We start from the raw sequence: 15,077 nt of genomic DNA, 5'->3' as shown, positions 1-15,077 counted from the left end.
AAGACGGCGCAGGATATGGTACGGACGACGAAGGATGTTTTGAGCAAATTCGTGGGGCCGGATGGACAGACTGCAAAGGTAAGGAAACATCACCAACACGGAAGCAAAGAGAGAGGGGCACAATCAGAGCACGAGGGTAACAATTGCTCGCACTACAGAACGAGGAGGAACTAGCCAAGCACATCTCGCTGGTCAAAGTCACACTGCAAGGTACACCCGAGGTCGAAGCCGACCAGCAAACCGTCTTCGCGCTCGTGTCCGCCATCCTCGCCGAGGGCCTGCTGCCGCTGCTCGTCGACCACATCCACCGCCTGCCCTTCGAGGCCCGCAAGGACACGCAGACCATCATCTCCAACGTCTTCCGCTTCCGCAGCCCCGGCAGCACGTCCAGCGAGCCCGACGCCCTGCGTGAGGTCATCCGGAAGCAGCCCGAGATCATCATCGCGCTGTGCAAGGGCTACGAGCGTCGCGAGAGCGCCAGCCCCTGCGGCGGCATCCTGAAGGAGGCCCTCAAGTGGGACGCCGTCGCCGCCGTCATCCTATACGACGAGCCGCTGCCGGACGGTAAGACGGTCGACATCTACAACGACGTCGACACGTCCGCCCCGGCGTCCGGCCGCGGGGTCTTCTGGTCCTTCTTCGGCTGGATCGACAAGTCCTCCTTCGAAGTCAGCGCGGACGCCTTCGACACCTTCCGCCTGCTGCTGACGAAGCACAAGCCGCTGGTGGCGCAATACATCGGCACGAACTTCGACTTGTTCTTCGAGCGCTACAACGACGTCCTGATAAGATCGGAGAGTTACGTCACAAAGCGCCAGAGCATCAAGTTGTTGGGCGAGGTCCTGCTCGACCGTCAGTTCTACGAGGTCATGACGCGCTACGTCGACTCGGGCGACAACCTCAAGCTCATCATGTGGCAGCTGAAAGACGACAGGCGGATGGTGCAGTACGAGGGATTCCACGTCTTCAAGGTAAAACATTCCTCCCTCCAATCCGAACCTCCAGCCCACTAACACCTCTCCCAACAGATCTTCGCCGCCAACCCCAACAAATCCTACGAAGTGCAGAAGTTCCTCATCATGAACAAGCAGCGGCTCCTCAAATTCCTGCCCAACTTCCTCGCAGACCGCACCGACGACGACCAGTTCAACGACGAGAAGGCCTGGCTCGTGAAAGCCATCGGGAACCTGCCGGACTCGACCGCCGCGCTCACGCCGCCGTCGCAGCAGTCTTCTGCAGGGATGGGGGCGCAGCAGGCGCAGGCGCAGGTTAGGTCGTGAGTTGAGGCTTTCGTCTGTCTTTTTTTTTGTTCTTCGCATCGGACTGGACTACGAGAAATACGGATTATGGATTGGTTGGTTGGGCGCTCGGGAGTTCATCTTTGGGTTAAGGTCCGAGACTTATTATGTTGCATTCATGAATTGTATGATCGGGAGGGGAAGGGAGGAAGGGGTGGGATTGATGGGGCGACGGAGTAGATCATGGCTTGTGGAATACAGAATGCGGCCGCATCGGATTTCGGCCGACGGAGTTTGGACGAAGGTGGAGGATGTTCTTTACAAAGATACACATTCGGTCGCCAGCGGAGCAATTCTTTGATCAATTTTCCTGTCCTCTGACTTTTTATCTCTATCGGAGCCTTCACCCACGGAAATACGACTCTTCTAACTAAGCAGCACCCTAATCTCCCCGCCCGTCCTCGGAAACACTTCCCTCAACCTCATCCCTTCCTCCTCCCCGTCCTCCTCCCCATCACCCTCCGCCATCTCATCCCCCTCCAAAACCCTCCCCTCAACCCCCTCAAACACCCCGCAAAACCTCTCCGCCGCCTCCTCCACCACACTTCTCACGACGCCGCGATCCCCCACCTGCCCCAGAAACCCCCTCGCGTCCTCCGTCGCAGTCGGCAGGAAAACGTCCAGTTTGCGCGCCGCGGCCGCCAACTCGTCCCTTTTGTCGCGGAAATCTTGGATGGGGAGCAAGGGCGCCAGGCCAGAAGACGAGAGCAGGAAGTCGAAGGTCGCGTCTTTGAGCGCGGACGTGTGGGACTCGATTTCGGCGCGGAGATGCTCGACGGGCGCGGCGGCGAGGGTGGTGGCGTGCGGGGCGAGGGTTGCGAGGGCGGCGATGGCGCAGTTGAGGGAGAATATCTGCGCGTGCGGGGAGGGCAGGGTGCGGGAGAGGGAGGCGCAGCCGGCGAGGTAGGGGCGCAGGGCTTCGTCGAGGATGGGGTCGAAGGCTGTTGTTGGGCTTGTGGTGGTGTGGGAGGTTTCGAAGGAGGTCATGAGGGTGCGGAGAGTGGCGAGGGCGTCGGTGAGGAAGTCGGGAGGGGCGAGGTCAGTGGGCGAGATTGGGTGGGTGGAGGTTTGGAGGGAGGCGAGGTGGTCGCGGGTGGAGGTTTTGAAGGCGCGAAGGGCGGAGTCCGCGAGCGGGGAGAGGGTGGCGAGGAGGGCGGAGGAGGGGGAGAGGAGGGCGCTGAAGATTGTCGTGTAGAAGGTAAGGAGGTTGGAGATGCGGTAGGCGAGGGTGGCGTCTTGGTGGGATTGGACGACTTGCTCGATGCGCTGTTTGAGTTGGCGGAAGACGCCGGCCAGGTCGCGGTCGACGAGCTGGTTGAGGGATCGCTTGCCGTCGAATACGGGCGTTTCCTCAAAGTCGTCGTCGGGGCGTGTCCAGGGTTCGCTTTCGATTCCGGCGCGGATGGACTTGGCGATCTCATCGCCGTCTGCAATGAAGAGAACCTCGAGGGCTTCGCGTTCGGAGACAGTGGCCGAGTGTGCCCAAGCGAGCATGTCGCCAACGTAGCGCAGAGGGTCGTGGGCGGACAGCTCGATAGCTTTTCCCATGACTGGATGGTCCTGGTCGACAGGTGCACCGGTGAGAGCAGCATAGAAATTGTTTGAAAGCACGTTCTCGCGCGCCTCGGCGAAGAAATCCAGGCAGTTTTGAAAAAGTGTCGGGCGTTCGGCAAGCACTCGAAGGGCTCGTCTGATACCGGCACTAATCTGCGGGTTTTCGAGATCAAGCGATTTGAACTCTCGCTGAACCCATCTGTAGAGCTTTTGGTAGGCACCGTTGACTTGCTTGGAGCTTTGTTCTAAGATCTCAAGACCGAGCCGTTGGTTCTCTGAGCCAAGCAGGATCTGGCTGTCCTGGTGGATTTTCTTGACACAGGTCAAGACACGGAAGAACTCATCATTGACTGGCTCGGTACTAGAGGTGAGGGTGGCCTGATCTGCTTCTGACAGCACGAAATGGTCGTTGAAGGCATCAAGAAGCTGCTTCTTCCCCTCGACCTGGGCTTTGCCGTCTAGAATTCCCTTGGCTTCGTCAAGCATCGGGCCAGTCTCGCGATTGGCAGCTGAGATGTGCTTGCGCATTTCTGCACAGCTATCGTTCAGGCTTGAGATGGCAGCACCAATTCGTCTGAGCTGCTGGGCCACCTGGCCGAAATCCTGGACGACCTCGCCATTGCATTGGATGAGTTCTTCCTGCACATCCAGACGGAGATTACGACGCGCTTCCGCGCTATTGGTGAGATTGCGCTCGTCGAAAACGTTCAAGGCATCCCTGATCTCAAGGTCTGCATAGGAGGCAGAAAGGACGGACGTGATACGGTTTTGGAGGGCGTTTGACTTGAGAGCTGACGGAGTTGACGGACTGCGAGGTGACAGAGCCGAGCCGCCCGCGTTGGACGACGGAGGCGATGTGATGCGATCCGGAAAGTAGGAGGTGGCCATTGGTATGCGAGGGTTATGTCTTCGCTGGGCTGCGGTGAGGACACGAGTCCCGTGACTCGCGGATTAGAAGCCGCGTGCTGTGAATGGTGGAGGCGCGGAGCATTCAGGGCCAGGGCTCGGGCTGTTCGGGAGCTGTGCGAGGTGTGCTGAGGCCGGTGGGGCCAGACGAGCGGCAGAGAGCGAGCGCGACGTGGGCATCGGCATTGCTGCAGTAGGCCGCAGACAAGCATGAGCAAGACCGGACGATTGGACGCAGTAAGCGCCGAGTGGGCGTGACGGCGATGCGTGCATTGCGTCTGTACATGGAGTAACAATACGTGGGATATCTCGATACCTAAGGCAGTGATCAGGCACCGTATCGCATACGCCACTCTGCCGAAGTCTGGCCCATCGGTGGCTGTGCTTCAGACCCCCACCACGGCGCGAGGCTGACGCCGGCCTCAGCCATCATCGCTGGCGGGGACTTGGGATGGGAGCGCCGCAGACTCCCTTCGACCCTCACCTTGAACGCCAGGTACGGCTCCACCCAGCCCTGCCGTATACTTTGCCCAAGACTCTTGTCCCGTGGTTCTTTGCTTGTCGCCCTACAGACATCCTGGGTACTACACCTCGTCGCTATTATTCCTACGCCTGCAGCCTTCCGCCCGCGCCCGCCGTTTGCTTGCGCTGCTTCCAAGGCAGCACCTCACCACCCACCGACAGCATGGGCAAATCGTAAGTCGACACTCCCTCATACCCGCTTTCTGTTTGCTTGCAGCCGCGACGTGCCACGCAACCCTTGCGCTCCACCGGACATGGATCGCTATCGCGGATCGCCGTCACGCGCCCTCCTCAACTTGGCGCCCGATCTTCAATGTTGCACAGTGAGAAGAGGTATTCAGGAGTGAATGGAGGAATGCGAGCTATATGAACGCAACAGACACCACGGAATTTCTGGCCTGAGCACAAGCATATCCACCTCCCACCACAATCATGGACGACCTATCTCAACCCCCGAAGAAAGTCCACGACGTCTACCCAGAGCCAGAGCCAGACTCAGAGCCAGACCGCAAAGACTCTGCCACAACCAACGACGTTCTCCCTCCATTCGGCTCCGTCAACCAGGCACGCAGGCGCCCATCTCACGTTCCTCGCCCTACCTCCTCCAGCTACCCAGCCTTCAAGGCCAAGCAGGACTGCGCGTTGAAGATCGGAGTGCACGACCTCGAACAGGAGTTGGACAAGTCGACGGGGGTCAGCAGGATCGAAATGTGGAAAGGGAAGCTAACGGTACACTTCCGCAGCCAGAGTAAGCTGTCGCAGCAGGAGCTGTCGGAACTGCAGAAGGCGACACACTTCGACAAGAAGGAGTTGCAGCAGTGGTACAAGGGTGCGTTCCCTATCCCTCAAAGGCTTTGAGGCTACTTCGCCCTTCACTATAGCTATTCCTGACAGCCAACACTTTCTAGGCTTCCTCAAGGACTGCCCTAGCGGCATGCTCACGAAAGCCGAGTTTCAAAAGATCTACAAGCAATTCTTCCCATTCGGCGATCCATCGTCCTTCGCAGATTACGTCTTCAATGTCTTCGACGCGGACAAGAGCGGGAGCATAGATTTCAAGGAGTTTATCTGCGCGCTATCGGTGACGAGCAGAGGGAAGATGGAGGACAAGCTGGACTGGGCGTTCCAATTGTACGACATCGACGGCGACGGGAAGATTAGCTACGATGAGATGTTGGCGATTGTGGAGGCTATCTACAAGATGGTGAGCATATATCGGAAGAGATACGTTCACATTGCGATCCGGGTGCTGACGAAGATGCTATCAGGTTGGCTCAATGGTCAAGCTCCCCGAAGACGAGGACACGCCCGAGAAGCGCGTCAAGAAGATCTTCCGCATGATGGACAAGGACGAAAACGGATCGCTAGACATGGAAGAGTTCAAGGTATGTCACATTTCAGGGCCCTTACCGACGTCTCAAACAAGGCTGACATTCAATCTTCCTACAGGAGGGCAGCAAACGTGACGAGACGATCGTGTCCGCATTATCACTGTACGACGGCCTGGTGTGAGAGCTCGCTCGTCTGCCTACTTCCCGTGGCTGGCACTTCTTTGGGGCGGCAGCAACGAGTCACGATTGCACACGGCGTTTTTATACTGTTTTTCCTTCTTTTTCCCAATCATCATCCTCGTTACGGACCCTGCAGAGCAGCGCGATATGATACCTCTAGGAAGTTGCATTGTTCGCGCGAGCATACACAGTATCCTGAATTCACATACGAAGAAAGTCACATTGATCCATTCAAATCCGTGCGCAGCATCAAAATCTCCGACTCCGAGAATGCGGTTTCCTAGAGTCCCCATACCTAAACTCACCACGTGAGCTGTGTACTCCAAAACGCCAATGCTGATGAGTGAACACCCACCTCCAGCGTTCGACCGCTTTCCAACCCAAGCTCTCACACAAGCGCCGCTGACCACAACAAACCGCTCGCAGAACCTTCCATCCATCCATCCTCCCTTTCGGGCCAACAGTCGCCAAAACTCCGCTCTACGTCCAGCTGCGTCTCGTCAGCAGAGTGGAGCCTCCAAAGTAGCCGCAGCCAATCAGCACTTCGACACAACGCCAGCGTGAAGCTTGGCGCCGCCCGCTTAGTTCAGCAACATCCAGTGTCTGTTTAGATGTCGTCTTGAGCGTTGCTTTGTAACGAGACTTGGCGGTGATTGCAGCCGGACTTTGTGGTGGTCTGGAGGTAGGTCGGGGGGTTTGGTGAGGCTGCGTGGGGTAGTTGCTTGATAAACATGAGTGGTTGCGCTGGCGACTTGGGATGGTATAAGAAGGTAGGCGAGGAGGGGAGAGGGAGCATTGGTTGAGAGAGAATAAGTACGACGTCTTTTCTGTCTTCTCTGGCTGTATTCGAGGGCTCACTGGCCAGCGCGATAACCTGCGGCTTGTCCCTCTATTACAATATCACAGCACCTAGCACGGTATCATAGGACCACCGCAATGAGCGACATCATCCGCGACGCCCCTATTGGGCAAATATTGCGCTGGATCACGGGAAACAGGATCCTCCTGTATCCTGAGGAGAAGCCTGACTTTCAGCTGCCGGCTGGCTACACCTTGCCAGAGAAGTCCATCTCCGATGTATCGACGACGACGACACCAATCGCTACGCCGTATTCTCAAGAAGAGTCAAACGACACCGAAAACCTCAACGATGAGCCCGAAAGAGCCCAATCAAGGCAGTCGAACGAGATCGACAGGAATTACCTCGAGCGCCTCGAGACGGCCAAAGATGACGAACTCGAGCACTCCCAATCCGACGTAGAGAAAGCCATCACAAACCACTCCCACCTCTCCCGCATCGCAACACACACAACTCTCAGATCCATCCAAACTCGCGCCGAGCTCGACGAAGCCTTCCGCACCGCCTCCCTCGCCCGCCCACCAACCCAGCCCATCGTCCCCGCCCGTACGCACGACGGCCTCGTCCTCGTCAACTTCTACACAACCGACGACCCCGCGAACCCGCAGAACTGGAGCCCACGGAAGAAGGGTATCGCGACGCTGCAGATCTGCCTGTACACGCTCGCAGTCTACATGGGGTCCTCGATCTACACGCCATCGATCCCGGGCGTCGAGGAGGAGTTTGGCGTGAGTGCCACGGTGGCTTCGCTGGGCCTGGCGCTGTATGTGCTTGCTTACGGTGTTGGGCCGCTGATTTTCTCGCCCGTCAGTGAGATTCCGGCTGTCGGGAGGAATCCGCAGTATGTGGTTACGATGGGGATTTTTGTCGCGCTTTGTGTCGCGGCACCGTTGGTGGATAATGTCGCTGGGCTGATGGTGTTGAGGTTTTTGCAGGGGTTTTTTGGGTCGGTGAGTACAGGCCCGTCGGTCGTTAAGCTTAAAGGTCAAACCTAACATCGTCGCAGCCCTGTTTGGCTACTGGTGGAGCCTCCCTGGCCGACATGTACAGCATCATCAAGCTGCCCTACGCCCTTGGTCTCTGGGCTCTGGCAGCGACTTCCGGCCCTGCCCTCGGGCCGATCATCTCAGGCTTCAGCGTGGCCGCTGAAAACTGGCGCTGGTCTCTCTGGGAGATGCTCTGGCTGTCCGGCCCAGTCTTCATTCTGATGCTCCTCTTCCTCCCCGAAACCTACACCGCGAACATCCTCCTCCGCCGCGCCCAACGCCTGCGCAAACTCACCGGTAACCCAGCCTACCGCTCGCAGTCCGAGCTCGACCAAGCCGCCCTCAAACCGCGCGCCGTCCTCTTCGACGCCCTCGTGCGCCCCATGCAGCTCATGCTCCTCGACCCCGCCATCGGCTTCACCGCCGCCTACGCCGCCCTCTGCTACGCCATCTACTACTCCTTCTTCGAGGCCTTCCCCATCGTCTACATGCAGCGCTACCACTTCTCCCTCGGCGAAATGGGCCTGACCTTCCTCTCCATCACCGCCGCAACCCTCGTCGCCCTCGCCGCCTACTACGCCTACCTCTACACCGTCGTCGAGCCGGACTTCCGCGCCCACGGCCTCGGCAAGCTCGAGCGCCGCCTCGTCCCCGCCCTCTACGCCTCGCCCCTCCTCCCCGCGGGCCTCTTCCTCTTCGCCTGGACCTCCGACGGCGAGATCCACTGGCTCGCCAGCGTCGCCGGCGTCTTCCTCTTCACGCTCGGCTTCGTCGTCCTCATGCAGGTCATCTTCGTCTACCTCCCGCTGGTCTACCCGCAGTATGCCGCGAGCTTGTTCGCGGGCAACGATTTCGCGCGCTCGAGTCTGGCTTTCGCGGCGGTGCTGTTTAGCAGGCCGATGTTTTTGGGCATGGGCGTGGGCGCGGGGGTTAGTTTGCTGGGGGCCCTGACGGCGGTGTGCGTGGGGGGGATTTTCGTGCTGTGGTGGTTTGGGGAGGGGTTGAGAGCAAGGAGTCGGTTTGCGGCGAAGTGAGGTTTGGAGGGGAAGGTTGCTGATAAGGTGAGGGGTGATAATGAGAGGATGTTTGGGCATGATATGATGATACCGTTTGGACCTTTAGCATGATACATAGTACATAGCATAGCGCGGCGTTTTCGCAAAGATCTAATTAATGGGAATTTTCCGATGCCATGTGTCGTTCTATTTTGCACTCGATTCGGCTTCACCGCATAGCGGCTGTCTTTCCAAACAAAAGAGGTCAGAACGAGGCTGTCGCAGAACCTTTCCAATCGAAGGCCGTCTCGAGGCAACTCGGTCACACTCTCATCGTTGGAGGGCAGAGCAGGCGGTCACACGACAGGCGAGAATGTCGACGCGTAGCCCTGCATGTACTCGCAAGCTGAACAGCTAGAAATGTCGATTCTCGATTGACCAAAGAGATCTACGCATCAGAGCACGGCGACACGACTCAATGGGTTCCAAGCTGAAGGGCGGTATCGTTAGTGAGGTTTGTGTATGCCGTCTTGTTGGCCTGGAAGTGGCTTAGATTTCTTGGATGCATGTGCGTTGGGCTTGAGTCAGTTGGGGTTGAAGTGTTGCCGCGTGTTCGATGTCCGAAGCTCAATTTGTTCTGGTGGGTATGAGCCACTGGGCCATGAACAGGGACAGGACGATCGAGTTGATACTTCGTTCCGACGGCGATGGTGTTTGGAATAGTTGTGGCTGAGACTTGCCGGTTGGATCATTCGAGTAGTCATGGAGAACGCAATTCTGTGAGCCGGCCTCTCATGCCTCCGATAGATCCAACACACCCGATGACCTCTTCAGTCAACACACCGACCTTCACGCGTTTCACCATCAGACACTAAACCCGCCCACAGCTCTTCCATCTGCAAGGTCCAGAACGTTTCACATCTATTCTTGTAGCTCCCTCCAGGCAGCCACCGACGATCGCATACAGCAGTCCTCCGGATCCACCACCATCGACACCATCAGTCCAATGCCAGATCACCACGCGCAAAACCTCCTCGGCGTCCACGCCATCGCCCTCGTGGCTGAGCTACCGATTATCCGCGGGCCAAGCGCTTGGCGAAGCGGAGGCTGCAGGTGACGTTCGGGGTTGCCAGTGACGAGGCGGCGTCGGTGCGGCTCTTGTCATGCCCTGCGGCGGGAGACGGCGTGGGCCTGTGCCGGATCATGGATGTGACGGGGCACCGCATGGGGGCTCGGAACTGGCAGGACTGGGGGTGGAGACGTCGACGCGGAGAGATTCGCTCTCGTAGCATCGAGGGATCCATCACCTTGCCTTTTGGTGGGGATCTTTCGTCGACACCGCCCGTGGCTCAGCAATTGACATGCCGTGCGCTCTCGCCGTTGGTTTGTCATCTAGGCCAATCTAATGGTAACTTGGCTAGCGGGGCCAAGGTGAAGAGGACGCGATTGCAAGTGAGGCGCTGCTCTGGTTGCTGGGCATTACAGCATGCGCGCTGGTCTGCAAGGCTGTGGAAAGCTTCGGGCGACCTGTCGATCTCAGGTGGGTCCAAGGTTTACTCGGCATTGGAGTGTAGCTGGGGATATGTGATCGGTTTAGGTATAAGTATACTCAGAGTCGCCGCTGTGGCTTCGATGATTGTATACAGATCATCAACATCTTCAATACGAATCCCTCTTCCTCGTCCGATATCAAATTCACGCACGACAATCTCTACCAAATCAACTGCGACAGAATCTTGCAACCATGCACTACAAGAACACTCTCCTCTTCGTTGGCCTCGCGGCGCTCAGTGCGGTCAAGGCCCAGGAGTTCGACAACAACGATGTCCCTATGCGTACGGCTTATCAAAACTAATTTAAAAGACGCGTGGCTGACCAATATCTCAATAACAGAGTGCCGCTCTGTCTGCCAGGCAATGGTCAACGCTGCCAGGAACTGCGACAACACCAACTCCGGCGACCGCCAGGAAGTTGACTGCATCTGCAACACACAGGGCGCCTCGACCCAGCTCCCCGAGTGCGCTGCCTGCGTCCGTCAGTACGACACCGACGATGACGATGACGATGACGACGAGAATGGTTTGCTCTTCCCCCAATCAACCCCTCAATTCCACGACGAAAGCTAACCACCCCCAGACGTCGACGAAGTCATGCGCTCCTGCGGTTTCAGCAGCACAACCTTCAACGCCGCCGCCGCCACTACCGGCAGCATGACCATCACCTCCGCCTCGTCCGGCTCCATGGTCACCAGCACCTACGTTACCACCTCGACCGACATCGACGACGACGATGATGACGACGACGATAACGAGACCCGCACCTTCACCCGCACGACCGTCTTTGCCGCGGGCTCCAGCCCCACCAATGCCGCCGGCAGCGTTTCCAGTGCCGGCCAGGGCATCACGAGCGCGGCGGGAAGTGCTGTTTCTTCGGGGACTGGGGTCGTTGAGGCTGCGACCAGCTCCGCTGGTAATGCTGTGTCGTCTGCTACGGGCGATTCGGGCGCTGCTGCTACTGCGCTGCCGATTCTGGGCGCGGGTGCTGGTGCGCTCCTTGCTGTTGTTGGGCTGTTGTGATTGGACGAAGTAATGCTTTGAGGGAGCGTTGAGTTGGCTGTGGTGAGCTGTGGAGGGGGGCCGAAGGGTGTGTTTGATGATTATATGACCGATACCCTCCTTACCTTTGATGATTTGTTCTTGCCATATTTGATGATCAGTCTGCTTTTTTGTGCATAGACAGATAATGAGATGGTTGGCAATCGCAATTAAACGATTGAATATGTCCCGTTTGAGATCTGACCCACTGAGGTGCTTCTTTCGTTGGCAATAGGTGTGCTGTCATGGCTATCAACTTTGCAGAGGTAGAAAAATCAATCTTTGAAAGTGAGTGCGATCCTGTTCATTTTGCGGTGTTATGTATAACCGAAAGGTCCACTAAGGTATCGTGGGTATCATCAGCCCAAGAAATAATAATAAAGTTCGTCCGATTTATTTCCCCAAAAAACGCCGGTTCGTTCATGCTCACTACTACTTGAGAAGCATCTGCTCATGAGCTCGCCTTTCACGGATCCAATAAGAATATTCATTCTCGCAAGCGAAGCAGCCTTTCGACTTCAACCGCTGCCGTACTGTCCTTGCTGATCTGCAGGGGCACCCTGATAGACCTGCCCGTACATGTTCGGATCAAAGACAGGCTGTTGGCTGTAATACGCCTGCTGCTGCACCTGCTCAGGCTGCGCAGAGAGGAACTCATGCTGCGGCTGCTGCTGAGGCGGCTGCGGCATGTGTCCCTGGTCTTGGCCTCCAGCTTCCGGAACGGCATACTCGGGCCTGCGCTTGTGCGGTGGCGTCGCGTCCTCTCGAGGCACGATGTCGATGAGGAAGTCGAACATGTCGGACTTCGCGAGAGCGGCTGCTATGTCACTACGTTGCAGTGTCCGACGCTTGTTCTCCTCCGCATGGATCCAGGCGCGCATCGTCAGCTCCGTGATGAAGGTCTCGCAGGCTTTGGCGAAGATGATGGGGGCCTCGGCAGATATCATCTTCACTTCTGGGTCGGCCTTCATCACCTTCTTGATCCGCGCCAGCGGAAGTTGATGGATTTTGTAGTCATGGTTTTCCGTCTCGAGCATGGTGACCACTTGTTGCCAGTATGTATTGAGAATGTCGCGGTAGTTACCCGAGCCTAAGCCTTGCGATACCTACACCGCCGCTACGCGTCAGTACAAATCCACTGCGTATGTTGGTTGAGGTGTAGTATGCCTTACATTTCCCCAATGTCCACTGAAAGTCTCTGGAGGCGGCGCGTGGCCTGAAGCTGCGATGCCAGCGCTCGCGCCGTAGTGGCCGCCGTGTGAGGCATCGTAAAGCGGCATACCGTTCTGACCATCGTACTTCTTGGGTGCCGCGGGTGCCTGCGGCGGAGGCGGTTGCACTGGGTAACCGGGCGCTTGCATCGTGGCAAGCTGTGAGTTGTGGATGTGGATATTAAAGCTCGTGTTCGAGGGTGAGGACGAGGGCGCAGCGCGAGTCGAGACGGCTGGTTCAATGCGATGCGACAGATGCGCTGGAGCTCGACGCGCCCATTTGCCAGCGCAACTTGCGGGGTTGGGTTAGAGTGGCGGGCCGATGCGGGTGCCGAGCCTTGTCGATAGCGATTGCTGCCTTGGTGCCTGGCGACCTGTAGCTGGAAATACAAGCCCGGCGGTACAGGTTATTACTTCACTTAGACAGCAAATACTTGATAGCACACATATAATACTGTAGCAAAGCTGGGTGTTCGAAAGTGGAAATGCCCAGGTATAGCATGATGCTTTCGTATACCTTGCGGTGCGGGTAATAGAGCTCTTTTTCTTCGTTATAGAACCTTCATAACCAGGCAGTCTTGAAGCTGGTCATGAATGGTTTGGTCTATTTTGACATGACGATTTTCGCTTCATGCGCCAACCTTATTCCTCCTTGGCCTCCTCTTCCTTGCTTTCAAAAGCGGGCAGCTTGGCCTGAACATCGGCCCAAGTCCACCTGCCACGGACCATCTTCTCGACGGCGTCAAGGATGTCCTCAGCCTTCGCGCGAACCTGCTTGGTGGTGTCACGGTCACGGAGGGTAAAGGTGCCATCTTCCAGACTCTGGTAGTCGACGGTGATACCGCAGGGAATACCGAGCTCGTCGTTACGAGAGTAACGCTTGCCAATGCTGACACCAGAGCTGTCAGTGTCGTAAGAGAGGCCACGCTCATCGAGCTGCTCCTCGAGCGACTCGACAACAGGTGCGAAGCGAGCATCCTTCTGCAGTGGCACGAGCAGGACCTTGATGGGCGCGACGGTGGGCTTGAAGGACATGACGGAGCGGGCGGCGTCGCCCTCGCGGGTCCAGTAGGCGTGCTCCATCAAACTATAGAGGATGCGGCCGATACCGAAGGAAGGCTCGATGACGTTGGGGATGTACTCGCGAGTGGTGACGAGACGGCTCTCCTTCTGGATGCTGACGACGTCCTTGTTGAGCTCGACCTTGCCGGCCTCCATGTCGGCGACCTCGACCTCGACCTTGCCATCCTTTTCAAGGGAAAGGGAAAGCTTCTCACGGATATCCTGGGTGAGCGAGTCAAGTGCGGCCTGAACCTTGGAGGCGTCCTTCTTGAAGAGAGGGCCAGCCTTCTTCTTGTCGAGCTGGGCCTGCCACTCCTCGACACGGTAGGGTTCCTTGAGGGACTCGCGAACGTTCAAGGGCACACCAGTGGCCTTCATGTGAACGCTGAGATCGTAAGCGCTGCGGTCAGCACAGCCAACGCACTCAACCCAGCCGTAAGAGGTCTGCAGCTCGCAGTCCCAGCAGTCGGCGGCGTAGTGAGCCATCTCGTTCTGCATGTGCTGTCTGAAGCGGAGCTTGGCCGGGTCGACGCCGATCTTGTCCATGAACATCGCGATTCTAGCAATGAAGTAACCAAGGGTCTCGTTGTCGACGAGCTTGGTGTCGACAGCCTCGCCGATGGTAATGACGGTAGGCTCCGAGCCGCCCTCGCTCTGTGTCTGGCGAGACAGGAGGGGCAGCTTCAGGTCGCGCACCTTCTTAAAGCCAGAGTGCTGCTTGCCACTCTCGGGATCGACGTAGTGCTCAATCTCGGCCATCAGGAACTCACGAACACGCAGGAGACCGGAGCGGGGGGAAAGCTCGTTGCGGAAAGAGTAACCGATGGATGCAGAGGCGAATGGCATCTTACCGTCGTTGTATTCGAGCAAGTGCTGGAAAGAAAGGAACTGGCCCTGAGCAGTCTCGGGGCGAAGGAAAGCAGGCTCCTTGCCGGTAGCGCCAATCTGAGTCTGGAACATAAGGTTGACAGAGACCGGAGGCTCGACCTCGTTGCCAGTGATAGGGCTGCGGATGTCGTGCTTCTTAATGAGCTCACCCATGTCATCACCAGTGTAGTCGTCCAGAGTAGCGAGCAGGAATTCGTACTGCTTGCGAACCTCGTCATCAAGCTTGACGGCACCCTTGGTAGCCTTGGCCTGCTTCTTCTTCTTCTTAGGGTCCTCAGCGGCTTCCTCGACCTTTTCGCCGCGGGCCTCCTTGTCAGACTTGAGACGAGCCTCCAGTACATCCTTGATCAAGTGGTCCGCACGGAGAATCTCGCCAGTCTTGGGATCCTTGCACATGAAGTCGGCAAATTTGTCCACGTGGCCAGAAGTCTTGAAGACGTTGTAAGGTGTGATCATTGCGCACTTGAGCTCCTGCATGCGCTCCTTGCGGACGAAGTGGTCGCGCCAGATGGTGAGAAACTGAGCCTCAAGAGTGGCGAGAGGGTGGCCATAGTCGAAGAGACCCTTGACCGGGCCATGGGGCTCAAATGATTGCCAGTAGAAGTTCTTGCGCTTCATGAGCGACTCAAATGCTGCTCTGTCGAATTCTTGACCCGCGAGGGTCTTGTAATCTGTCGCCATGCTGATCGTT

At 57.5% G+C, this 15,077-nt stretch overlaps 7 protein-coding genes across 7 annotated transcripts in view; 4 read left to right on the top strand and 3 right to left on the bottom strand.

Moving 5' to 3' along the window:
• WHR41_08603 (uncharacterized protein) overlaps window positions 1-1,280 on the top strand; it is a gene marked incomplete at both ends in the record, with an annotated part of 1,324 nt that extends 44 nt beyond the window's left edge. The window contains 3 exons of the mRNA XM_069377207.1: window positions 45-78; window positions 159-971; window positions 1,029-1,280. Coding sequence (XP_069225839.1) covers window positions 45-78; window positions 159-971; window positions 1,029-1,280 — 1,099 coding nt within the window. The remainder of the gene's footprint in view (window positions 1-44; window positions 79-158; window positions 972-1,028) is intronic.
• Window positions 1,281-1,664: 384 nt separating this feature from the next.
• Window positions 1,665-3,740, bottom strand: WHR41_08602 (uncharacterized protein; the record flags this gene model as incomplete). Its single annotated transcript, XM_069377206.1, has 1 exon — window positions 1,665-3,740. One exon carries the CDS (start codon window positions 3,738-3,740, stop codon window positions 1,665-1,667), a length of 2,076 nt encoding a protein of 691 aa, XP_069225838.1.
• Window positions 3,741-4,231: 491 nt separating this feature from the next.
• Window positions 4,232-6,027, top strand: ncs1 (Calcium-binding protein NCS-1). The gene is made up of 5 exons (XM_069377205.1): window positions 4,232-4,454; window positions 5,024-5,109; window positions 5,189-5,484; window positions 5,549-5,665; window positions 5,730-6,027. The coding sequence occupies exons 1-5, from the start codon at window positions 4,444-4,446 to the stop codon at window positions 5,790-5,792; spliced, it is 573 nt and encodes a 190-aa protein (XP_069225837.1). The 5' UTR covers window positions 4,232-4,443; the 3' UTR covers window positions 5,793-6,027.
• A 416-nt stretch (window positions 6,028-6,443) lies between these two features.
• Window positions 6,444-8,670, top strand: WHR41_08600 (uncharacterized protein; the record flags this gene model as incomplete). The annotated part of the gene is made up of 2 exons (XM_069377204.1): window positions 6,444-7,600; window positions 7,657-8,670. Exons 1-2 carry the CDS (start codon window positions 6,728-6,730, stop codon window positions 8,668-8,670), a joined length of 1,887 nt encoding a protein of 628 aa, XP_069225836.1. The 5' UTR covers window positions 6,444-6,727.
• A 1,186-nt stretch (window positions 8,671-9,856) lies between these two features.
• On the top strand, window positions 9,857-11,424 carry WHR41_08599 (uncharacterized protein). Its single transcript, XM_069377203.1, has 3 exons — window positions 9,857-10,466; window positions 10,525-10,710; window positions 10,768-11,424. The coding sequence occupies exons 1-3, from the start codon at window positions 10,376-10,378 to the stop codon at window positions 11,205-11,207; spliced, it is 717 nt and encodes a 238-aa protein (XP_069225791.1). The 5' UTR covers window positions 9,857-10,375; the 3' UTR covers window positions 11,208-11,424.
• A 90-nt stretch (window positions 11,425-11,514) lies between these two features.
• WHR41_08598 (uncharacterized protein) lies at window positions 11,515-12,680 on the bottom strand. The gene is made up of 2 exons (XM_069377202.1): window positions 12,398-12,680; window positions 11,515-12,331 (listed from the first exon to the last, which is right to left on the bottom strand). Exons 1-2 carry the CDS (start codon window positions 12,584-12,586, stop codon window positions 11,744-11,746), a joined length of 777 nt encoding a protein of 258 aa, XP_069225790.1. The 5' UTR covers window positions 12,587-12,680; the 3' UTR covers window positions 11,515-11,743.
• A 398-nt stretch (window positions 12,681-13,078) lies between these two features.
• Window positions 13,079-15,067, bottom strand: WHR41_08597 (uncharacterized protein; the record flags this gene model as incomplete). Its single annotated transcript, XM_069377201.1, has 1 exon — window positions 13,079-15,067. The coding sequence occupies one exon, from the start codon at window positions 15,065-15,067 to the stop codon at window positions 13,079-13,081; it is 1,989 nt and encodes a 662-aa protein (XP_069225799.1).
• Window positions 15,068-15,077: the final 10 nt, after the last annotated feature.

This window comes from Cladosporium halotolerans (genome assembly GCF_011745625.1).
Source record: "Cladosporium halotolerans strain TM138-S3 chromosome Unknown Sca45, whole genome shotgun sequence".
NCBI lineage: Eukaryota > Fungi > Ascomycota > Dothideomycetes > Cladosporiales > Cladosporiaceae > Cladosporium > Cladosporium halotolerans.
Note: the sequence above shows the minus strand (reverse complement) of the source record. Positions and strands in the feature narration are given on the sequence as shown.